Here is a 24,992-nt window from a genome sequence, read left to right as displayed (position 1 = left end):
TCCCGCCCCGCGCTCCTCCCCCTACCCCGCCCCGCGCCCCCCGCCCCGCGCTCCTCCCCCTACCCCGCCCCGCGCCCCCCGCCCCGCGCTCCTCCCCCTACCCCGCCCCGCGCCCCCCGCCCCGCGCTCCTCCCCCTACCCCGCCCCCGCGCTCCCCGCCCCGCGCCCCCCTCGCCCCGCGCTCCTCCCCCTACCCCGCCCCGCGCTCCCCACCCCGCGCACCTCCCCGCCCCGCGCTCCTCCCCCTACCCCGCCCCGCACTCCCCACCCCGCGCTCCTCCCCCTACCCCGCCCCGCGCTCCCCGCCCCGCGCCCCCCTCGCCCCGCGCTCCTCCCCCTACCCCGCCCCGCGCTCCCCACCCCGCGCACCTCCCCGCCCCGCGCTCCTCCCCCTACCCCGCCCCGCACTCCCCACCCCGCGCTCCTCCCCCTACCCCGCCCCGCGCTCCCCGCCCCGCGCTCCTCCCCCTACCCCGCCCCGCGCCCCCCGCCCCGCGCTCCTCCCCCTACCCCGCCCCTGCGCTCCCCGCCCGCACTCCCCGCCCCTCGCTCCTCCCCCTACCGCGTCCCGCGCCCCCCGCCCCGCGCTCCTCCCCCTACCCCGCCCCGCGCCCCCCCCCCCCCCGCCCCGCGCTCCTGCCCCTACCCCGCCCCGCACTCCCCTGGGGGGCCCCAGGCCAGCTTCCACCCAGCAGGACACTGGCCAGGCTCAGTGAGACCTGGGCTGTCCTGGGACGGGGGCGCAGGCCACAGGACGCTGGGCTCCCATACTGTCCAGGCAGGGCCGCGCCCTGGCCAGGCCCCAGGGGACCAGGTGTCCTCGCAGATAGCAGCTGCTGGGAGGCCCCTGATTAGAGACAAACTGGGAAAGGCGCTTCAAGGCCCCTGTGCACACACGACACCGGTGCCCACAGGTAATCCAGAGTGAGTCACCACCACCTACATCCCCTGCTCCTTAACCCATGACGCCCCTGCCCGGCTTGTGACGGCTGTTGATTCCGCCTCAGTGAGCTTCCTTTACAAAGTAAGGGCCTAGGAAGAGAGATTTGGGGCCAATAATACCATTTATTGGAGCTTTGACAATGCCAGGCCCACTGAAGTCAGCTAGGCCTCAGCATCACCCTGTGAGGGGCCTGCGCTACTCCCGCCTTGCAGATAAGGAAACTGAGGCACAGATTAACTTGCCCAAGGTGCCAGTGCTGGAAGGTGGCCCACGGGATTTGAAAGTGTATCTTTCTCCCTCCAGGCCCCATGAGTCTCCAAAGGCAAACGACTGGCTACAGAGTCCCCAGAAGGTCCCAGGGCAGGGTGGGACCCTGCCATCCCAAGACGCCCTGGAGGCCACCCCACGCCATGCTGCCTGTGGCGTTTCCTTCTGGGCCTCCCAGCTGCCAGGCCTGCAGCTCTTGTCCTCTGTAAGGTACCCACTTCGGTTAGAGACACCTCTTCTAAGAGGTGGGCAGCCTCTGGGAAGATAGAGCCAAAAGCCCTTTGGTCAGACCAACACCTGTGTGAGGCTTTAACCGAGCAAGCGGATTTTCTGGAGTCCCAACTGTTGTCTTTGCCCACAGAGTCTCCGGGGTCCTGCTGAGACAGCAGCCGGATTCAGAGAGGCAAAGCCTCTGGGACTGGTGTCCCTGCAGCCTGCCGGCCTGCTCTCCTGGGCTGGGGTCATCTGGCACCTGGGATGACTGGAGCCCGGGTTCTGCAGTCGCTGTCACAGCAGGACACGACCGCGGCCTCTCAGGGTGGGCTCGGAGCCCCCAGGAGAGGGTTCCAGAACTGGCCTCAGAAGCCAAGCGCATCACTTCCACCTCCTCCCGTTGGCTCTGCGTGTCCGAGGCCACAGTCGAGGGCAGGGCTCGCGCCCACCCCTGGTCAGGGAGCGCTGCCACTGCCCCCAGCAGGAGCCCACGGCCAGCAGGGCTCTGCCCCTCCCTCGCCTGCCCTCTCAGCCGGAGCCACTGCGTCTAGAGAAAGGACTCATGACAGGGCAGTGAGCCCTCGTGCACCTGTAAGTGTCTTTATTCCTGGGTGACGGTCCGGCTGGCTGTGGAAGTCCCCGCTGGAGACCAGACCACAGGCTTTCAGAGATGCTCCAGCCTCGATGTTGAGAAGTTGGAGGCCATTTTGATTCTTGTTGTTTGTGTGAAACTCTTCTCGGGAGGCCTCTGCGTCCCAGTGTGTGAAAATTCCCCAGGGAGGTGCTGGGTGCGTCTCCCGTCGTCCTCTGGACAGGACTGGTGGGTCATCTTAGGATGGAAACCTGGGTCCTCCAATCCTGGGACCCTGTCTTCGGTTCTTGATGATTTCCTTGCTGTTTTCTGCTCTGTCTTTTGGAATTCCGACTCTTTGGTCTAGAGTTGGCTTTCTCTGTGCTCTTCCCGTAGCCCCTTATAACTTTTCTCCTGCACCTCAAAGGCCATGCGGAGAACCACACGGGTGCTCGGGTCACTCAGTGAGCTCGGGTCACTCAGTGGTGCATAAGAAATGGGGGTGCAGGCCCAGGACAGGAAGGCCTTTACTTTGGGAGCTAACGAGAGCCATTGAAGATTCAGGGGCAGAACAGTGAAGTGATCCTAAGTTTATTAAAAGATTAGTAGGGTACGTTTTATGGCGTGTAAATGATAACACTGTTTTTAAAGATCTGTATCTCAGATGATTTGGGGTGCAGTGTAATGGCAAACTGGAGGGGACACCCGGGAGGCAGGAGGGGGCTGGAGGTTTTCGAGTGAGCAGGTGAGCTGGGTGGCGAGAGGGGGAGGCCCAGGAGCCTCGGGAGGGGCCAGGACCGGTGCTGAGAGACGGGGCAGCACGGCCGTTGGGTCAACACATTCCACTGTGGGCCGTGCCCAGTTTCTGCCCCTTCTCTTTCACACCCACTCCCGCCCTGCACTCCTCTCTGCCCGGGGCTGCCTGTGCCACTCTTAGCAAGCTGGCCTGCTCGGGTCTGGCCAAAGGGGAGCCCAATAGGGGAAGGGAGGAAGGGAGGAAGGCGAGGTTAGGGCATTTGCTCCCTGACGTCCTGCCAGCAAGGTCACCTTGGGCTTTGTCCTGCACAAGGCCACACCTCGGGACTGAGTGGCCACGGCCCTTGGAGCTGGGTACCGCACTGCCCCCGTGGCTCCTCGCGCTCTGCCCACAGGCCTGCCAGGCCCTCCTGAACTGCCCCCATGCCGGGCCCTGGGCGACGACATCCAGGCAGCCCCAGATAATGACAGCTGGCACCGTTCCTGGGACAGGGTGGGCTGGAAGGGGAGGGTCTTCTACTTAAGAAGATAGAAAAGTATGTGTTTTAGGTGCACTTTCATTAAAAGGATATAAAATATTGATAAAACATTTTGGGGTGGAAGTCTCAATTTTAGTTGTCCGAAGACTCACTTCCATGGAAAGGTTGAAACCCTAACACTGTTAGATAATGAGGGATTTTGATACAACATACCCAATTTCAGTAAGAGCAGCAAGTAAAGCCACCCTACCCCCGAGATCCCAGAGACGAGACCCGAGGGCCCTCGAGGGGAGCTCGGGGCAGCGGCCACTTCCCTGGACGCCCGGCTGGGGCTTCCCGGCGACGCTCACAGCTGCCCCAAAGGGCATGAACCTCCTCCAGCTCCTGCCTGTGCCCAGGAGTCTCGGAGCTGTGTCCAGAGCCAAGTCTCCCCTTTATTCCAGAGGTTAAGCCGCCCTACGAGCACCGGAGGCTGCAGTCAGGAGGCGGGACACACGACCCCCTGGAATTGAGCCTCCCCCACGTCCTCCAGCTCAGCCGGCCAGAAAGCAGCACCATTTCCCATTGGGAAGTGCGTCCCCCGATGACATGTGTGGTCTTTCACACCACAGGATAATCCACAAAATCAACTGAGTAGACCCAGCAGCCTTTGTGCCTGAAGCTTATTTGATTTTGGCAACCTTAATGAAAAAACGTACACGTTATATATAAAAAAATATGTATACTAATGAATACAAAATTAGGCACAAAAATAGTATTTTAAATGAGCAATTGCAAAAAATTGCAAAGTTTAAAAAACTGACGAACACCACAATAGTATTTGTCAGCTAAGTGCCTGCCACGGCTCTGTGACACTTGCTACATTTCTACGCCGGCTCTCTGACAGCCTCTCCTCCACGCAGCACTGCGATGCCGTCTAGGGGGAGAAGGCCGTCTCTTCTGGAAGACTGAAATGTCCTTCCTGTTAGCGTTCGGGAAAGCTTTGGCTTTCGCTCTCATCACCGCAATGTGCTGACACAGAATGACACCCAGGGCCCCCAGCGTCCCACAGAATGGAGGGGCCCATCGTGGGGCAGCGACTGGCACAGCCCTAGAGGGTTATGTCAGGAGAGATCCCAGGCCACCCTTTCTTGGGCAGTGACCAGGCACCCGGGAGGCTGCCTCGCGCCCTCCAGACCTGGCAGGGGCCTGTGAGCAACTCCCCCGGGAGCGGGAAGGCCTGTGCCTCGCCGGTGACTCGTGGGTCCCGACACCGGCGCGGGCATTCGCCTCGTCCAGGCCACAGGGCTGCTGCACTGATGACTCTTGTGAACCACAGGAACATGCAACGGAGACTCTTGTTTAAGATCCTCTGAGGCCGAGCAAACGCACGTTCGCTCCACTGTGTTCTGGCCCGGTGGCCACTCTGCTCGCCTGCTAACCACAGAGGAGAGGGGCCCTGGCTCTGCTGCTCAAATGGTTTCGGCTGTAGAATAATTTTCTCTGCGGGAGACCTCAGGTCTGGCGGCACCAAAACCAAAACCATCCTGGAAACGAAGCTGGCGTTACTTGGAAAGCATGTCTGCGGGGAGTGAGGCAGCACACATCCCAACACTCCTTCGCCAGGAAGCCGTTTCGGGGCATCATTTTCCTTGGAAACAGTTATCAGTCTCCCCAGGGTCAGAGTAAACCACCTAAAATCCTGGCACATGGTCGTCTGGGAATCACAAGGTTTGAAACTCCAGCAACTCACAGTCCTCTCTCCCTCCCACAAAAACTAGGGCTCTACAGGAACTCAGTTCTGCCTCTGAATTCTGCGACCCAGAACACAGACAGCAAGCAAACAAGAGAAAAAAAAAAAATCCATCCTCTTCAATCCAGTTCAGGGTCATCACTGGGTGTCCCTGACACGGGTGTTTTCCAAGCCCTGAGCCAGACCCAGCACGGTCACCCGCGGCGTCTTCCCCAGACGTGGTTCTACAGCTGCCTCCATCCTCCCTTCACTGCTTTCCAGACCTCACGGGGGGATAACATGGCAGTCAGACTGCTCCTCTGGTCAAGTATTATAGACGGTTCAAGGCTGCGCCTTCTTTTAACTTGAAACTACGTGCTATTCTCTTATTTGAACAAAAAGACAAGATAAATATTGCATTTTTTTTTTCAATTTTTTTTTTTTTTTTGAGACAGAGTCTCGCTTGTTGCCCGGGCTAGAGTGAGTGCCGTGGCGTCAGCCTCGCTCACAGCAACCTCAAACTCCTGGGCTTAAGCGATCCTCCTGCCTCAGCCTCCCGAGTAGCTGGGACTACAGGCATGTGCCACCATGCCCAGCTAATTTTTTGTATATGTATTTTTAGTTGGCCAGGTAATTTGTTTCTATTTTTAGTAGAGACGGGGTCTCACTCTTGCTCAGGCTGGTCTCAAACTCCTGACTTAGAGCGATCCACCTGCCTCGGCCTCCCAGAGTGCTAGGATTACAGGCATGAGCCACCGCACCCAGCCTAAATATTGCTCTTTTAAGAAACAACAGTTGTACCTATCTCTTGTCACAATATGTCACTAAGGTTTCCTGGCAAACAACTAAGATAAACAATGAATTACAATAAATGAGGGAAATATAGTCTCACGCATTATTGAAACCACTCAAAGTTTATTCAAATTTTTATGCAAAAGGACATGTTAGCCTCAATGCCATCATGAATCTCTCTCATCGCTGCAACACTGAGGGAGGAGACACTAGTTTATTCGTAGGCTGCAAAGGGAGGACAGCGGAGCAAGCTCTGGAAACAGCACACAAGGTGGGGTCGCAACAGGAGCGATCGAGGCTCCTACATTCCCCCCAGGACACCGCGAGCTGTCAGCTTGGTCCCTCCAGGATTGGTTCACAGACTGCTCAGCCCGTGGCAGGGGCCAGAGGTGACGCGGAGAGCAGAGGGAACGCGCTCCAGTTTGGAACTGGTCATTACAGAAGCTTCCAGGAAGGTGGTTTCGCGTCCAGACGCGAGTCTCAGCCAGCAGGCAGCATCACCGGGCACAGCTCAGAGTCGTCCCTGCACACGAGAGTGGGCAGGAGGCGGAAAGTGGTCCCCAGAGCACAGTGCCCGGGCACACTGGTGACACCCTGCTCACCCCTGAGATGGCTCACGGCTGCTCCACCTCTGGGGCACCTGCGAGGCCCAGCGCCACCCACACCTCACAGGTCTCTCTGTTCATGCCTCCCTGGAGCAGCGCTCGCTGGCTACAAGTCTGATAAAGTTTACAACTTTAGGACGACAAAACCTTTCCTCTGGCGTGTTACGTACTTTACACGGCTTGGGAATAAGGGACTGCGTTGGTCTCAAGCTACTCCAGCCACGTGAAGAGGCTGTGGAGGGACAGGAGGGCCATGGGCTCTCTGGGCGGAACTCAGGGCCCAGACGCCCCCCAGAGAGAGGCCCCCTCCAGGGGAAGGCGGCTCATGTGACAAGTTTCCTCATGATGCTCAGGGAGGAGCCTCGATAGCCCGATCCAAAATGGTTCCAGTGGTTCAAGTAGTGGAAGAGCTGATACAGGTGCAGGCGCTTCTCGAACCCTGGGGCCTTGGGGACCCTGCTGTGGTAGGCGCTGTAAAAGGAGCTGCCGAAGCCCCCAAACATGCCGGCTATCGCCAGCTCATACTCCGAGTGGCCATAGAACGAAGCTGGATCAAAGACGACAGGCCCAGAGGAGTCTTCCGCGACGTTTCCTCCCCAGAGGTCTCCGTGGAGTAAGGCTGGGACGATCTCCAGACCCCGGAACAGGTCAGGGATCTTCAGCTGCAGGGGGGGAAGTGGGGCTTAGCAAAGCGACCACTATATGACGAGGGACGCAGACAGTCCCCCAGGTGCTGCCCCACGGTCTGGCAGCGGGACCACGCTCAGGCGCGGCAGACGGGACGCCGCTCCCCACCCAGAACAGACTGGGAGGTGGCAGCTGCCTTGGTGCCTCCCGACACCAGGACAGAGTGGGACGCGCTGTCGGTGCTCGGCGCGTGGGGCCCGGCTCACCTGCAGGGCGGACCACAGCTGCAGGGCCTCCCTGTCCCCAGACCCCTTCTCCACCATGTCCATCTGGGGCTGAATGCGCTGCCGGGCGTAGAACTCGACCCAGTCCTGCTGCCAGTCGTTCACCTGAGCAGGCAACAGCAAAGAAGGCAGGGTTGGCAGGAAACACCAGAGCCGAAGGGGGGCTCCAGTGCAGAGTCCCAAAGTGGGAAGGGCCGCAGGGACAGTGTGCGGAAGGGCTGGTAGTCACAGGGGCCGCAGCGTCTCACGGACCTGCCGAGACCCAGGCCCCAGCCCTAGAGCAGCGGGAGGCAAGGGGGTGCTCCAGGACCCCCTCTCCACGTGGAAGGAGGAATTCTAGGACATTTTCATTTGATTTATACTCACATGAGAGCACAGAGGCCAGAGCCAGCTGACCTTCCCTGACCTCGTGGGTCACTGCCGACCACCTGCCCGGCCATGAACAGCCCTCTCCAGACAGTGATGACGTGAGAATCATGGGGAGCCCTGAGAGAGGACGTCCAGGCCACAGGTGTGCACCAGCCAGGGACGCAAGACAGGCACCAAGAGTAGAGTAGCACGCGGAGCAAGCAGGAGGTGATGCCGGAAGAGAGTATCTCTCTCTCTCACACACACACACATACACACACACACACACGTGCACACACACATGCATGCACACATGTGCACACAAACACGCACGTGATGAGTACAGGCAGGGGAAGGGGTGGAGCTGGATGAAACGGCCCCTGGAGCAGGCAGGACAAGACAGTGCCACTCATGCCCCCCAGGCAGGTTTCTGGACAACCTCTTAAGACGTTGCAAAATCGGAATACTGCCTACTGCCCCTGCCCACCCGGAACCCCCGAAACTTTTCCAGATGTGTCAGCCCCGCCCAGGGAGCCAGGCCGCTTTCCCGAGAGCAGAGCTGCCGCCTGCCCAGGCCTCACTTGCTGGGCATCAAGCAGTAGCCCCAGGCCGACATTCCCGGGGGAGCCAACCATAAAATCATAAAACTGAAAGCTACAATCCCTCGTCATTCGCTACCTTTGAGAGTTTAGTACATTTTAAACTTCTTAAAATTTTCTAATTTTTACCTCCCTTGAATCCAGAAGCCTACCTTGCTGGTCCTGCTCTCTCTCCCTGCTTACCTGGCATGGAAGGTGGGCAAACCTCACGTCAACCTCTTAAAAATTAGCAAAGGAAAAAGGGTGCAGACACCTGTACTAAGTCTCACAGGAAAGGAGGGGGTGTGCTTCCTGCTCGTGTCTGAACAGCCAACCTGACTGAGAAACAGAACCAACGCGGTGCCACCCACCTGGGGAAGGTATCCGCAGCATGTCACCACGTCAAACCCAAACCGCTCCACGAAGGGCCGTTCCGTGTGCCCGCCTCCTCTCCCTCGCAGGCAAAAGGAAGAGAGAACCACGACTCGTCAGTCCCCTCGCTCCAGGACCCTGCAGCCCCCACTCCCGGACACCAGAATCACCCTGAGGCCTGAGGCCACAGGCCCCGACCACGCTGCGTCCTCAGCAGAGACAGACGGGCCTTGGTCTCCAGTGACCCTCAGCACACCTGGAACAAGCCTGTGCCGGCAGACTTGACAGTTGAGGATACTATCCTCATTCGTATAGCGGCAAGTTAAAAAAAAAATGCCAACTGCTTCCCAGAACCGGCACCAGAATGCTGGGGCAGGGCCGGGGGAGGCAGACACAGTGTCAGAAAAGGGGGGAAGATATTCTACAGAGAGGAAAAAAAAAAATCAAGCCCATAACCCATCAGAAAAGGCAGTTTTCAGTGGAAAATGCCATCTGTGACAGGGACACGGCTGTGCTTGGAAACGGGCTGCATCCTTTGCAGCGCCCTTGACTCTAGGAAAGTCCCAACAAAGTGACCTCCACGTGGCGTGGAGGGGACGGGACCACCTTGTGTAGCAGGTTCTTGGCTACCTGCTTTCTGCACATCAGCTAGTCTGCCCGGCAGTCACCTCTTGGCCTACATGCAGGTTACCGAGGGTCGAGGATTATAGTACTGGAATATTCCCTGGATGCTAACACCATCTAAGCTCTAGATGGTCAGACGTGGGGGCTGTCATTTCAAGCCTCAGGTATGACTGTTCTTCGAAGAAAAGACACTGTGGTTAAAGGTCTCCCTTTTTATAGTGTGGACTAAAATAAAATGTTAAGCTCCCCCCAGCCAACTGAATAGACCCCCTCCTAGCCAAGAGGAACACATTCTGCCCCCCAAAAGCAAACACTGAAGCTGGGCTGCAGCCATGAGAAGAAGGGAGGCAGACAGGCCTGGTTACGCCCTGTCCCGTTTGGAGTGACTCTGTCTAGCAGTGACACATAAAATCATCAACAAGCCCAAGGCCATGTGAGACAGGGCTAAACCACACCTGCAGGTTACCAGTTTACTTAACAGACCACTCGAGTCTCAGGATATGTCCAGTTGCTTGTCTCTGATGAACAGATTCATCTTAAAACATTCCAAGCCTTTAGACAAAACTTCATTTCTTTAACCAATTACAAATCAAAAAATTTTTAAACCTACCCGTGACACATAAACCCCTGCTCAGAGTCCTGCTTTTCAGGCCAGACTAATATACGCCTTCCAGGCACTGATTTATAACTTTATATGTATTTCTTATCTCCCTAAAATATATAAAACCAAACTATAACCCAAGAAACCTCTTTGAACTGTTTGACAGAATTTGGGTTCTTTTCCACTGACAACAAAAAGCAACAGAAACTGTGCTTAGACTCTCTTCCGGGGAGTGAGAGGTAAAAGCACCCATAATGCTATGGGGTTTCAGGTCCGGCAGAGATTTTCCATCTTTCAAACACATTTACGATAATCGCACTCATCAGAGTCGGGGTTCACCACGCTGCAGACACGCAGCCTCAGGGCTGACGTTCCCGTGCTCCGGCGTAAGCGCGGGTCGCCCGCGCAGGGCTGGGCACGGCCCCTCCTCCGAGCCCACTGGCGGAAAGTCCCCGCGGCCCACACAGTCCGTACCCACTGTGCCGGCCTCCTTCAGGAGCGACTCTCCAAGCTTCTTGTTGTCGAGGTGTAGATCTGCCAGCTGGGCCCCGAGCTGTGCAGCGTAACTGTGAAAGCAAAGGTCAGCAACTAAACAAATGCACACACACGGTGGACACACACTCTTTGCCTGCACATCACGCTAGGAGGTCCCCTCTCTCTTGCCTTTGGCTTGCAGAGCCCACAATGTGTGCGGTCGGGGGTTCTTGATATCACACTTCAAAATTACACCCCCGAGTTTCGGTTATGAAAGAACCACTCAGTGAAAAAACAAAGCCAGCGAGAGGGGACAGCATGAAGAAATACCTGCTCAGATACCGCATGTCCACATGCTCCATCACCAGCATGCTCCCGCCGCTGGGCGCGTCCAGGACCTTGATGGGCTTGGGCACCCTCACCGTGCCTGTGCTTAGGATGGCAGTTAGGCTTGCCATCTCCCCTTCAAACATTCTTTTGGCCTGTCAGAAAACGACAGAGCAGGGGAGTGGGAGGGGAGCAGGCTGCATCCGGGAAGGCACAGTTTTCCTCCAGCGTCACAATTTCTGAGCAAGGCCGTCCTGACCGAGGATTCCACACACAAGGACCGTTTGCTCAAAGGCGCTTGTCAGCAGAGTAGGCCCTAAGATCTGAAGTTGTAAAGGAACGAGAGGGTTGCACTCTCTAGTGCTGGATCGTGACCGTATGCTATGGTGGACCAAAGGCTCTCCAAGGAGAGGACAGCAGAAGGCCATAACATCCAGTGAGAGCCCAGCAGGGCCGGAATGTGCCTGCGCTCTCTGCCCACGTCCTCGGACAACACCCCAACCACAACCCTGCTCACAGGCAGGACACGCTCTCCCAGACCCGCAGGTGCAGGCGGCCTCTGAGTGTGCCAGGACCCTGGGGTCACTTCAGCCAAATGGACCACCAAGCTCTATGCCACCTCCCACCCAGCACTGGACACCACCTCGTCTCGACCACCCTCTCCCTCCCAGTCCCCTGGACTGCAGTGACTGTCCTCCCCTGAGTCTCCCTGCTCACCACACCACAGCGATGGCTCTGGAGGACAATCCCAAGCTGGCAACCTTCCCCTCCTGCACAGGCACAGCCCTGCCCACTCTCCCACCCGCATCTGGGGCCACCACCCAGGTGCCCCCAACACACACACACACACACACACACACACACACACACACATACAACCCAGCTGCCCCCAACACACACGCACTACCCCAGCTGCCCCCAGCACACACACACACACACGCACACACACAACCCAGCTGTCCCCAACACACACCCACACACACAACCCAGCTGCCCCCAACACACACACACACACACACACACACACACACACACACACTACCCCAGCTGCCCCCCAACACACACACACACACTACCCCAGCTGCCCCCCAACACACACACACACACACACACACACACACAACCCAGCTGCCCCCAACACACACACACACACACACACACACTACCCAGCTGCTCCCCAACACACACACACACACACACACATACCCCAGCTGCCCCCCAACACATACACACACACACATACACACACACATACACAACCCAGCTGCCCCCAACACACACACACACACACACACACACACACACACTACCCAGCTGCTCCCCAACACACACACACACACACACACTACCCCAGCTGCCCCCCAACACACACACACACACACACACACATACACAACCCAGCTGCCCCCAACACACACACACACACACCCCAGCTGCCCCCCAACACACACACACACACATACACAACCCAGCTGCCCCCAACACACACACACACACACTACCCAGCTGCTCCCCAACACACACACACACACCCCAGCTGCCCCCCAACACACACACACACACATACACAACCCAGCTGCCCCCAACACACACACACACACACACACTACCCAGCTGCTCCCCAACACACACACACACATACACACACTACCCAGCTGCTCCCCAACACACACACACACACACACACACACACTACCCAGCTGCCCCCAACACACACACACACACACACACACGCACACTACCCCAGCTGCCCCCAACACACACACACACACACGCACACACACATACATACACACACACACACAACCCAGCTGCCCCTAACACACACACACACTACCCAGCTGCTCCCCAACACACACACACACACACACTACCCCAGCTGCCCCCAACACACACACACACACACATTACCCAGCTGCCCCCAACACACACACACACACACACTACCCCAGCTGCCCCCAACACACACACACACACACACACACACACACTACCCCAGCTGCCCCCAACACACACACACACACACACACACACACAACCCAGCTGCCCCCAACACACACACACACACACACACACACACATACACATAAAACCCAGCTGCCCCCAACACACACACACACACACACACACGCACTACCCCGGCTGCTACACACACACACACACACACACACACGCACGCACGCACGCTCCTTTGCTCTGTCTCCCAGCCTTCTTTTAGTTCCTCAGAGGGCGCCAGCCTCCTCCAGCCTCAGAGCCTCCCCACGCCATGTCACAGCTGCTTGGAACACTGTCCCCCCATCTCTTGCCCGACTCAGTTCCTTCCTAGCCTTAATATTTCAGCTTAGTATCAGTGTCAATTTTTCAAAGAAATCTTCCCTAACTTCCCATACTAGGTAATTCTTCACCTGTAAAATATCTTTTTGTTTAAAGGAACTGTCACTGAAGCACATGTAGAAAAGCGCACGGCTCTAAGCGTCCAACTCACAAATGCTCACAGCGTAACCAGCCACGGCCCACGCGAAGGCATCAGGCATCACAGCAATCCCAAAGCACCGTCTCTCCCCACTGTTCGCTGTCCCCTGCCCCACAGGTAGCCTCTACCTTGACCTTCACCACCAGAGATTCGTTTCGCTTACTCTGTCATTGCTCTACACAGAGTCACACAGCTTCTGGCGTCTGGCTGCCTCGTGCCACACTGCATTTGTTACGCTGTGCACAGTGCGTGTGGCGTGTGCGTTCCCACTGCTGTGTCGCGCTCCACCCTGTGCGTGCTCTAAAATACACTCCTCCGTCTACTACCGACGGACAGCTGGGCTCCCAGCGCGGGGCCATGAACAGAGCTGCCACAGACATTCTTCCTCTTGTTCTCACAGTTACTAACTGTGACCCCGGGCAAGTTACTGAACTCTCTGTGCCTCAGTTTCCTCATCTGTAAAACTGGGTTAATAATAGTACCAATTTCATACGCTTGCTGTCATGATTAACTGAGATAGCAGCTAACACTTATATGATCCACTCTAAACACTTTATAAATAGTATTATTAGTAGCACCTTAGAGAAAGTTACTAAGAAGGAAGATAAGAACTGTGTCCTAAACAGAATTTTCAAAGCATAGTCTTTAGAAAATGAAAGGAAACCAACTGGGTATACTTTCACTGGAGTGCTGGTTGTGGAGAGAAAAGGGTAGTACTGAAAAAATACAGGAGAGGTGAAGGAGGGTCTGGGAATCCAGCCCAAGGCCAAGGCTCTTCACAGAAGTATCTGTGTCTGTATGGCCCTAAGTTTCTAACTAAAGCCAAGAATGTTAATTCTCTAGAGGGGGCTCAAGGTAAAAGTAAGCATCAGCTGGGGTGTAGTGGTACAAAAGATCTAGAACTCGAGGGAGAAGTGTGGGAGAAAACCAATTACACTCGTATGCAAACGGCAGATGAGAATAATCAAGAGGAAAAACAACTGAGGCCAGGTTGGACCCAGCAGAGGCGAGAGCAACCCGGTAGCCGTCTTTACAAACTCTAGAAGACAGCCGTGGCTTCTAGAAGGTAAAGCATAAAAAAGTCTCACTTCCAACCCAACTAGCAAACGTTTGGCCAGTTGCCTCACTCACGCTGCACGTTCCACGGCGTGCTGGAGAATGACATGCTGGAATTATTTACCAAAGGACCAGAAGGAACTTACATTAGGAAAATTAGTGAAAAAAAAAAAGGACTTTGATGATAAAATAAGTAAATAAGAACTCAAAAAAAGAGCAGTGGAAGAACAGTGTTTAAAAAGCATCACTAAGGGGTTAGATTTTAGCCAATGCAAAATATTTGCTTCCCCTGTAACCAACACCAAATTCTGAATTAGCACAAACGCCAGTGGGGGAGGAAATACTAAGATGTGAGAAGGATAGGGGCCACTTAAAGGGGGGAAGAACCAAACCGACAGAGAGGCCCCCCCTGCAGAAGGTGAGGAGGGACGCCACTGCTACACAAGCACGGCCTGGGGTGAGTCAGTGTAAGAGTACCTTCAAGGACAGACAGCTGCCAAATTCCTGTAAAATTAATGTACACGATGACGTGTAGCTGATCGCTGTAGAACACACAGTTGAAGGCTGGTCTTGAGAGTACAGCAGTGTTTCAGAGTGAGATTACCCCACTTCATGGAAAGTGGGATTCATTTCTGGGAAGAAAATTAAAACAACTGCAAGAATGAGTTCTAAGGAAAGGATCAAAGCAGAGCCAAGCCCTGTGGTGTGTACTGCTTGGCACGGGGGGGAAGCACCTTCCGTCCCGTTTGAGAAGGAATTGCCCGGTCCTCACCGGGGTGCCTGCCAGGTGAGTACTGGAATGACCCAACTAAACCTGGCAAAGAAGGGACACGAACGACCAGCAGCACAACTTCAGCAGGGAGGCTCACCCTCCGTTCCCCGGCCCTTGAGAAAAAGTTCCCAGACAAACAGAATGGAGTAGCTACATTGTCTTTGACAATTCAGAAAGGGTTCTGATCTCTGCAGACAGGCTGCTGCTTTTACTGTCCTTGTCCAAAGCTCACCCAACATAAAGGATTTTCTCAAAATAGTGGTCACAACAGTCACAGAGACACCACGCACAGCATCCATCACAGACGCTGCCGCCGCGGAGAAAACCGGTGCAGGGGATGCCAGGCGGCTCGTGGGCCGCAGGGCCGCAGTGGGTCCCGGGTGGGACCGGCGCCCCGCCACCCACGGCCCGCCGACCCTGGGCGCCCGAGTGGCCAAGCCTGTGAGGAGAGGGTCGCCACCTGCCACCTGTGCCCCGCGGCCACAGAATGTGACCCTGTGGACTCCAGGCCCAAGCCTGACCCCGAACCCACACTAGACCTCGAGCCCAGACCCCAGATGCCAAGACCAGACCCAGACCCCGAGCCCAGACCCCCCCGAGCCCCGCCCAGACCCCAAGCCCAGACCCCTAAGCCCCGAGCCCAGACCCCGAGCCCAGACCCCTAAGCCCCGAGCCCAGACCCCGAGCCCAGACCCCCAAGCCCCGCCCAGACCCCAAGCCCAGACCCCTAAGCCCCGAGCCCAGACCCCGAGCCCAGACCCCCAAGCCCCGCCCAGACCCCGAGCCCAGACCCCCAAGCCCCGCCCAGACCCCGAGCCCAGACCCCCCAAGCCCCGCCCAGACCCCGAGCCCAGACCCCCAAGCCCCGCCCAGACCCCGAGCCCAGACCCCCCAAGCCCCGCCCAGACCCCGAGCCCAGACCCCGAGCCCAGACCCCCCCCAAGCCCCGCCCAGACCCCGAGCCCAGACCCCGAGCCCAGACCCCCCAAGCCCCGCCCAGACCCCGAGCCCAGACCCCCCCAAGCCCCGCCCAGACCCCGAGCCCAGACCCCCCCAAGCCCCGCCCAGACCCCGAGCCCAGACCCCCAAGCCCCGCCCAGACCCCGAGCCCAGACCCCCCCGAGCCCCGCCCAGACCCCGAGCCCAGACCCCCAAGCCCAGACCCAGACCCCGAGCCCAGACCCCCAAGCCCCGCCCAGACCCCAGATGCCAAGACCAGACCCGGACCCCGACCCCAGCAGCCGCCCGCCCCGGCGGCCCTGACCTCCGCCTTGGAATTCACTTTCACGAACACTCGTCCTCTGTCCGTGTCGTAACTCTGGCCCTGGCTGATGCACCCGCCCCCCGAATGGCCCGTGGCCTTGACGGAGCTGCAGCCCAGCTCCCGCCTCAGCAGCCCCTCCATTTTTCCCCGCCCGGCCGCGGACTCGCCTCAGGCCGGCACAGAGACGCCGGGGCAGCTGGGCGGGGCGGACGCGGGCCCGCGCGGGGATTGGGCGAGCGGCGGAAAGGGGCGGGTCCGGCAGCAGAGGCGAGAGCGAGGATTCGGTGAGCGGCAGGCAGGGGCGGGTCCGGACAGCAGAAACGAGCGCAGGGATTGGGCAAGCGGCGGGCAGGGACGGGTCTGGGCAGCAGAACAAGCGCAGGGATTGGGCGATGACGGGCCGACACTAGGGGGAGCGCGGGGAGGGCGGGCGTGAGCAGAGCTCTGTCCCGCGGATCGGCGCGGACTCGCCCTCGCCGCGACCGAGCTCACCTGTAGGAGGCTCCGAGACGCCCCGCCGCCGGCCCCGCCTCCCCGGGCGCAGGCGCTGCTCCGACCCGCCCTGCCTCTGCGCCCTGGGCCCCCTCTGCCCCCTCTGTGCCCTCTGCCCCCTCTGGAAGGCTCCGCCGGCCTTCATGTGCCAGTGAAGGTCAAGGCCACGCGGCTGGGCGGGCTCCGGGGCTCTTCCAGGCCGCACCTCTGCTGTCTCCCTGGCTAGACGTCGGCCCCGCCCACTGTATCAGTCAGGGCTCTCCAGGGAGATCTCACCTGCAGGCTGCCTGTGTGCGCAGAAGGGTTTATTTTCAGGTATTGGCTCAGCAATTATGAAGGTGCAAGTACAGAACCTGCAGGGTGGGCTGGCGGGCTGAGGCCAGAGGTTATCGGCGCAGACTTCTCTCTCTGGGAAGGTCACTTTTCTCTAGTAAGGCTTTCAGATGATTGGATGAGGCCCACGCGCACGATGGAGGGCCATGTGCTTTATTCAGAGTCTGCTGACTTGAATGTTAATCTCGTCCAAAAACACCCTCGCAGAATATCCATGGTACTGTTTGACCAGATATCTGGGCAGTTGACACATGGAATTAACCAGCAAACTCCCCATTGTTTCCCAGTGCTCAGCACAAGGCACAGCGCCAGGCGTGCTGTGGGCATTTAACAAGAATGTGCTAAACAATGAACAAACAGGGCCTTGAAAGTTGACGTTTTAAAAAATAAGAGCTTGGCCAGGCGCAGTGGCTCACGCCTGTAATCCTAGCACTCTGGGAGGCCGAGGCAGGCGGATCGTTTGAGCTCAGAAGTTCGAGACCAGCCTGAGCAAGAGCGAGACCCCATCTCTACTAAAAAAATTGAAATGAGCTGGAAAACTAAATATATATATAATATACATATATATATATAATATATATATATCAGCCGGGCATGGTGGCGCATGCCTGTGGTCCCAGCTACTCGGGAGGCTGAGGCCGGAGGATCGCTTGAGCCCAGGAGTTTGAGGTTGCTGTGAGCTAGGCTGACGCCACGGCACTCTAGCCTGGGCAACAGAGTGAGACTCTGTCTCAAAAATAAATAAATAAGAGCAGATAAAGAAAGTTCTGTTCAAAGATTGTTTGGACCAAACTTTCTTCTGAATACAACTGGAAATGCTGATTAAAATAGTTAAAATACATCTTCTAAGGAGCATCAAAGAGCTGACAAAATAACAAGAAACATCAGCCCAAAATCTGGGTGATGGGAACCCAAACTGTTAAGCAAAGTTTAAAAATTGCTCTCACCTTGAGGACATTTGCTGAGCCCAAAAACCAAGCCCTTTATTTAGGGACTAAGGTAGGCGTGAGAACGCAAGTCTGGCCTGGGGTGGACACAAAAGGGGAGGACTTCTGTCCGTGAATCTGAGCCCCCAAAGGGCTCCTGTGAGGGTAATCTTAGGTGTCAGTCTGGACTAAGGAACACCTAGAAACCTGGTGAAGCGTTATGTTGGGGTGTCTGTGAGGGTGTTTCCAGAAGAGAGTAGCATGTGAGTCTGAGTGGACCAGATGGGGAAGCTCTGCCCTCAGTGTGGGGGGCACCATCCAATCTGCTGGGGGCCTGGAGGGAACTAAAACAGGGAAAAGGCATGTACGGTGGTGTACCTGCGGGGCTGGGACACACGCTTCCTCTCCTGTCCTTGGACGACAACTCCAGCCCCCAGCCTGTGGACTCCAGGACTTAGACCAGCTCCTCCCCCAGCTCCCTCCCTCCCCCGGCTTCTCAGGCCTCTGGCCTCAGACTGAGAGTGACATCGTCGGCTTCCCTGGTTTCTGAGGCCTTTGGATTTATTTGGACTGAGCCGCACTACCGGCATCCAGGGTCTCCAGTGCACAGGGACTGGAGCCTCCGTGATCGCATGAGCCAGTTCCCCTGATAAAGCCCCTCTCGTGTATCTATGTCTAAATCTGATATCTGTATCTATCCTATTGGTTCCATCTCTCTGGACAACCTAATACAGCCGTACTCTCAATAAAAGGGTGAACTATAAGGAAGTCAGGATATAAACCACCCCAGGAGGCTGTGAGGCCTTGGCCTTGCACAAAGGACGGTGGTATTGGTAGAAATCATTCTCACAGTCTGCTCTTGCGTGGGTTTGCAGCCCATACACCGGTGGCTCCCAAGTTCTCAGGCCTCCAGCCGTGGACTGACAATTACACCATCAACGTCCCTGGTTCTGAGGCCTTCAGACTTGGGCTGAGCCATGCCGCCCACATCCCAGGGTCTCCGGTGCCCAGACGGCCTATCGAGGGGCTTCCCAGCCTCCATGATCTCATGAGCCAACTCCCCTGATAATTGCCCTTTCAGCTGTCTGCCTGTCACCTATCTATCATCCATCCATCCATCCACTGCTTTTGTCTCACTGGAGGGTCCTGATACACCCCAAGAGGAATAAAACCCGACATAATACGTGCACCAAAATAGGTACATAAGAATGTTCAGAGCAGCGTGATTTACCATTGCCTCGAAACGTAAACAGCCCAAGGTAAGCACACCCTAAAGTCACCCGGACGAGGGGACTGTAGAGCACCCTCGTCCCCTGGCAGAACCTGCCACTAACCAGTGGAACACGGAACAGGCCAGGATGGCGCTCTGTGATTGTGTGGTCAGGTAAGACTCTGTGTTCACAGCGTGAGAGGTTCTCCTGCCTGTCTTAAAGCAGGAAACAGCCGGCTGTGAGGTGGGGCTGGAGCGGCCCCTAGCGGGACCTAAGGCTGCAGCTAGGAACCTGACCGCGCGTCCACAAGAGAAGCCAGGCCCTCAGTCCTGCAGCCACAGGAGATGAATTCTGTCAACCAGCTGCACGACCCTGGAAGTGGATCCTTCCCTGGGACCCCCAGAGGAGACAGAGCCCAGCCAATGCCCTGATGCAGCCAAGTGTGTCCCAGCTCCTGACACATGGAAACTGCGAGATAATAAATGGGCGTCATTTTAAGCTGCCACCTTTGTAGTAACTTGTTCCACAGCAGTAGAAAAGCAGTACATAAATATTGATCAACTACAGAGTGAATGAATATTCTGGAATATTCTTAAATGGATACAACCCAGCCATGATAAAAACAAACAATAGTTATATTCCAGAGTTGTATGCACCAATTACCAAAGAAAGACACAATACGTACAGTGTAATTTCATTTTTTATAAAGTTAAAAATTTGCCAAAATGAAGTCTATTATTTAGGCATTCGTATTAGGCAGTGAAATAATAAAGCAAAGCCAGCCGGGGCGTGTGAGTGTTCTTGGGCTTCCCCAGCAAAGTGCCGCAGACTGGGGCTTAAGTGACAGGAATGTGTTTCTCACCATCCTTGGAGGCTGGAAGTCCCATTTCCAGGAGTTTCCAGGGGTGGTGTCCGGCGAGGCCTCTTCTTGGCTTGTGGCCTCACGTGGCCTTTCCTCTGTGCACAGGGTTGCAGGGCGGACAGATTTGGTCGCTCTTCCTCTTCTTATAAGGAACACCGGTCCTATCACACTAGAGCCCCACCTTTATGACCTACGTAACCTTCATTACCTCCCTAAATGCCCTATCTCCAAATGCAGTCACACCGGGGGTGGGAGCTTTCCGTGTGAATCTGGGCACACAGTTCAGTCGAGGACAGTGTCTGTCATGAAAGTCAGGATGGGTTTGGACGGACGCTGTTGGTGCCCTGCCACATGCCCTCGATTCCCAGCAAGCCAACCTGGGACTCCAGGAGGGTTTTCTCTGCCTCCGGTGCTGGCCAGGTGCAAGGCAGGCAGGAGGTGCGGGAGAGCCAGTGCCCCCAGGAGCAGCGACCTCTGAGTTCTGCCCCTGGAATCCTCAGCAGGCTTGAGCCCAGTCACCTCAGCACCTCTGCTGGCGTCCTGCCTCCCCCCCCCACCCCATGGGGCTGTCTGGGTCACTCATGCCTTACCTGCGTCTGCGGAGCCCACCCCACGGCAGTCCCTGCCACCACGCGGCAGGGAGTGTGTCACACCAGGGAACAGGGAGGTTCTGATGTCCTGGACTTGCTGGCTATAGATCAGCAAGGAGAGGTGATTTATAACTCCCAGTGTTCACTTTATAAATATTAGAATTATTTATAATTATTTACCAAGTGTGCTGTACATGTGTGTTTTCATGCACTTTTCCACGTGTATATTGCATTTCACGATTTTAAAAAGCAAAAAAGAACAGATGAAAACCTGCAAATGGTAGTCGATAAACTAATTAACACTTTATAGAATCAAAATATATTCTAAAGGCCACACAGCGGGAGAATCTCAGCATCTCAGAATCTCAATGGGGCCACGCTGGTGCTTCAGCACCTGGCATCTTAGGATGCTCCTTCCACTCCAGTCAAGGCCGGTTGACGTCCCTGTTTTTATCTGTGGTCTTGCCTGCTTGGACATTTTATTAATAACTCTGTGCCATGAATATGAAATTTTTCATCAGAACTATGCACCATTAATTTTTTGTTGAGGAAGTACTTTCAAGAATGAATTTTATGAAGCCAATTTAATTCCTGGCCAGCTTTATTTTTTGTTCATTCAAATGGTTTATAAATGACTTTATCAGTTTTCATTTTCATTTGAATGAAATTGTTTTCATCATACCAATGTAACTCTTCAGCCATGTTTCTGTCCACATGAGATTTTGGGGACTGAGCAAGCTCCACCACGGATGCTCGGGCATGGCCACTGGTTCCAGTGAGTCCAATTTCCTGAGACAAATATAAAAATTTCAGTTTCATCGTGTGCTTTTTAGTCAATGTCATTTTAAAAACCTGTGCTATGTGTAATGAGAATATGCCTTATTTATTAGGTAAAAGACTAATCATTAGTATGTGTTTGTTAATTCCTCCTTGAGAATAAGGTCCCCGGTTGCTTGGTGACTGAGTGACGATGTGATAATGGCATTGCTAGCCCAACACCTGCGCACGTTTCTAGAAAGTCTGTGCACATGTAGCAACTCTCCAGGCCTTTGGCCAACGTCCCGCTTTGCTCCAGCCTCTCAGGTTTTCCATTCCTCAGGCTTCCTCCTCTGCCAGTGGGATTCTCCTCCCTGTGTCCTAAGGTCAACACCCCAAGAATCCATCCCTCCTCCAGACGGCTCCAACTCAGGTCCGCGCACGTCTCTGCCTCTCGCTTGGGTGTGTGCACACCCGGTAGCCAGCCTTGGTGGCCAGACCCTGGCCCACGACCCACGGGCTGAGCCTGGTGCCCAGGGCACGCTCAGGGTCGGCGTGGGGGGGGCCGGGAAACACCCTCATCTCCTCTCCGGGCTGCGCCGATGACGTGGCACGGTGAACTGGGCTACTGCGCTGCTGCAGCCGAAGTCCAGGCTGTGCTGGACTCGGTGTGTGCCGGGGTGGGGGCCAAGGGCTGCAGAGCGGAGGCTCCCGGAAAGGGCCGGTGTCGACCTGCGACTCGCGCAGCTACAGGCTCCACCACTGCCCACAGGAGCCCTACCCACTCAAGGGATGGGGAAACTGAGGCTCAGCGAGGGCGTTGTGCCCAAGCAACCCGGCCATCAGGCTGGGAGACAGAGGAGCCAGGCTTCCACCCCAGTCAAATGCCTCTGGCCCTCAGAGCAAGCTCCTGGCCCTCACCGGGGGCGGGTTCCCAGGAGGAGGCTGGGCTGACCAGCCGAAGTGACCGAGCTGCTTAGCCCTTCCATCCTCACGGTGGCCCCCTGTCCTCTGTGGGGTCCGCCCGCCTCCAGGGTTCCGCCAGTGAGGCCTGGGGGGCCGGGGCCATCGCTCCCCACCTGCTGCCGGCCCCGCGCAATCCCAGGTGGAGGTGAGGCCGGTGGGGAGTGGGGAGAGCAGGTGGGTGACCCGAACTGAGGAGTCCTCCGTGGGCCCGGAGCCGCCGTGCAGCTCAGCTGTCTACGCCGTCCCCACATCCCTGTGCCCACATCCCTCCCCGAGAGCGGGGAGCCTGCTCGGCAGCAGAGCCCGTCACAGAACTGGGCGGGAGCGGCCGGGCCTGCTGGAACGTTCCAGAACAGAAGCGTCTGGAGCATCACGTGTCCCAGGCCCCGGTCACACCTTGTCTGCTCAGGTCCCGGTGGCACCGCGGGAGCAGGGGCGGCAGGAGCCGGCGGGAAGTGTGGGCAGGGCGGGAAGGTGGCCGTGCGGGTGGCTCCCCACTGCGCCCTCCGGGGGGGGGGGGGGGCCGCAGGCCGTGGGCAGCAAACGCGCACCCCAGGGGCTGTCACCTGCCCTCGGTTCGCGCCCGACGGCCCCAGACGCTCAGCGGCGTCAGACGGCGCTGAGGCCCCGGCAGGAAGTGGGCGGTTCGGGACGGTGGGCGGGGCAGGGGAGGGGCAGCGGCAGTGGGAGGGTGGAGCCAGGAGGTGGGCGGGGCATAGGTTGGTGGGTGGAGAGGTGGGCGGGAATAATGTGGTAGGAGGGACAAGGGCAGTGGGAGGGTGGAGCCAGGAGGTGGGCGGGGCATAGGTTGGTGGGTGGAGAGGTGGGCAGGCATAAGGTGGTAGGAGGGACAAGGGCAGTGGGAGGGTGGAGCCAGATGGTGGGCGGGGCATAGGTTGGTGGGTGGAGAGGTGGGCAGGCATAAGGTGGTAGGAGGGACAAGGGCAGTGGGAGGGTGGAGCCAGATGGTGGGCGGGGCATAGGTTGGTGGGTGGAGAGGTGGGCAGGCATAAGGTGGTAGGAGGGACAAGGGCAGTGGGAGGGTGGAGCCAGATGGTGGGCGGGGCATCGGGTGGTGGGCGGGGCGGTGGGCGGGCATAGCGGTGTAGGACGGGCAGGGGTGGAACTGCACAGGGGGCCTGGCAGGGGGGCAGGGGACAGGGGGCGGTGGGCGGGGCATCGGGTAGTGGGCGAGGCGGCGGGCGGGCATAGCGGGGTAGGACGGGCAGGGGGTGGAGCTGGACAGCGGGCGAGGCAGAGGGCGGTGGGCCGCGAACGCGCACCCCAGGGGCTCTCACCTGCCCTCGGTTCGCGCCCGACGGTCCCAGAAGTGCGCGGCTCGGGACGGTGGGCGGGGCAGGGGAGGGGCAGTGGCAGTGGGAGGGTGGAGCCAGGCGGTGGGCGGGGCATAGGTTGGTGGGTGGAGAGGCGGGCAGGCATAATGTGGTAGGCGGGGCAAGGGCAGTGGGAGGATGGAGCCAGACGGTGGGCGGGTCATAGGATGGTGGGCGGGGCGGTGGGCGGGCATAGCGGGGTAGGACGGGCAGGGGGTGGGGCTGAAAAGTGGGCGGGGCAGAGGGCGGTGGGCGGGCACAGTGCGGTGGGCGGGGCAGAGCTCTGACAGGAACCCCACGTGAAAATGGAATTTGTCTTTGGGCCTCTGCTACTTCTGGAGCATCCACGTGATTACAGTTTTGCTTGAAATAGGTTTTCTGTGTGTAGCAGGAGAGCAGCTGGCACCTTGGCTGTCAAGGTCTGGTGAGTCATCGGCAAACATGGGCCCAAGCTGCTCAGCTGTTGGTTTCTATTTACTTCTTGACAGCAGGAGAGAGAAAGAAGAGTTAATTGGTGTGTGCAAGTGTCCGCCTTTGAGGCAAATGTAGTCAGTCCCTTTTACAGTTCCTCAGTCTATTTTTATTTGGGCGTCAGAGAAAGAATCTTAAGAAAGAAATCTTTTCCATAGTCGGGTGGGATAAAAATTTCACGTTACGTAAAGAAACTCCTTGCATGTTGCTTGGAGATGGCAGCGTTCCTTCTTCCCCTCACCCTCCACAGCAGGGGACTCCCCTGCCCCCAGCCCCACAATTGTGTTCCAGACAATTGTGTTCTAGAGGCCACGGGGTGATGCCAGAAAACTCCAGCTGCGGTGGAAACTACAGAATGAGTTCTGCGCTTCAGGGCCACAACCCGTGTCTGGCAGAGCCTCAAACAGTCAGAGTTGCCATATGATCCAACAGTTCCACTCCTAGGGGGATAGATGTATATCCTTATAGCCAAGAGTAATTAAAACATACAGCCACACGGAAACTTGTGTACAAATGTTCACAGCAGCTCAATCCACAACAGCCAAAAGCTGGAAGCAATTTGTCCATTGACGGACAAAAGGATGAACACAATGTGGCATTGACATGCAATGGAATTTTATTCAGCCGTAAGAAAGGTATGGAATTCCAACACATGCTGCAACATGGATGAATCTTGAGGACATTATGCTAATTGAAATAAGCCAGTCACAAGAAGACAATACTGTATGATTCCACTCTGTGAGGTCCCTAGAGTCATCAAATTCATGGAGACAGGAAGTAGAATGCAGGGTGCCAGGTTTGGGGGACAGTGTATGTTCCACCGTGTTCAGTGGGGACATAGTTGCTATTTGTGAAGACGGAAAAGATCTGGAGTGGATGGTGACGATGGTTGTACAACAGTGTGAATGAGCTTA

At 56.9% G+C, this 24,992-nt stretch overlaps 1 protein-coding gene and 1 long non-coding RNA gene across 4 annotated transcripts; both read right to left on the bottom strand.

Moving 5' to 3' along the window:
• Positions 1-5,835: 5,835 nt before the first annotated feature.
• Positions 5,836-16,322, bottom strand: LOC123620513 (fructosamine 3 kinase related protein). Of its 2 annotated transcripts, XM_045525796.1 has the most exons (7): positions 16,138-16,218; positions 14,579-14,733; positions 10,576-10,727; positions 10,246-10,337; positions 8,546-8,628; positions 7,231-7,353; positions 5,836-6,999 (listed from the first exon to the last, which is right to left on the bottom strand). In XM_045525796.1, the coding sequence occupies exons 3-7, from the start codon at positions 10,716-10,718 to the stop codon at positions 6,661-6,663; spliced, it is 780 nt and encodes a 259-aa protein (XP_045381752.1). In that variant the 5' UTR covers positions 10,719-10,727; positions 14,579-14,733; positions 16,138-16,218; the 3' UTR covers positions 5,836-6,660. The 2 variants fall into 2 exon arrangements, with proteins under 2 accessions (XP_045381752.1, XP_045381751.1); XM_045525795.1 differs by lacking the exon at positions 14,579-14,733 and having other exon boundaries at positions 16,138-16,322.
• Positions 16,323-19,826: 3,504 nt separating this feature from the next.
• Positions 19,827-23,619, bottom strand: LOC123620512. Of its 2 annotated transcripts, none has more exons than XR_006728874.1 (4): positions 23,572-23,619; positions 21,234-21,340; positions 20,552-20,652; positions 19,827-20,130 (listed from the first exon to the last, which is right to left on the bottom strand). It is a non-coding gene; the product is annotated as an uncharacterized LOC123620512 (long non-coding RNA). The 2 variants fall into 2 exon arrangements; XR_006728875.1 differs by having other exon boundaries at positions 20,063-20,103.
• Between the last annotated feature and the right edge of the window lie 1,373 nt (positions 23,620-24,992).

The sequence above is a fragment of the Lemur catta genome, chromosome 15 (assembly GCF_020740605.2).
Source record: "Lemur catta isolate mLemCat1 chromosome 15, mLemCat1.pri, whole genome shotgun sequence".
NCBI lineage: Eukaryota > Metazoa > Chordata > Mammalia > Primates > Lemuridae > Lemur > Lemur catta.
The sequence above is the reverse complement of the archived record's forward strand: the minus strand, read 5'-3'. Positions and strand labels throughout refer to the sequence as shown.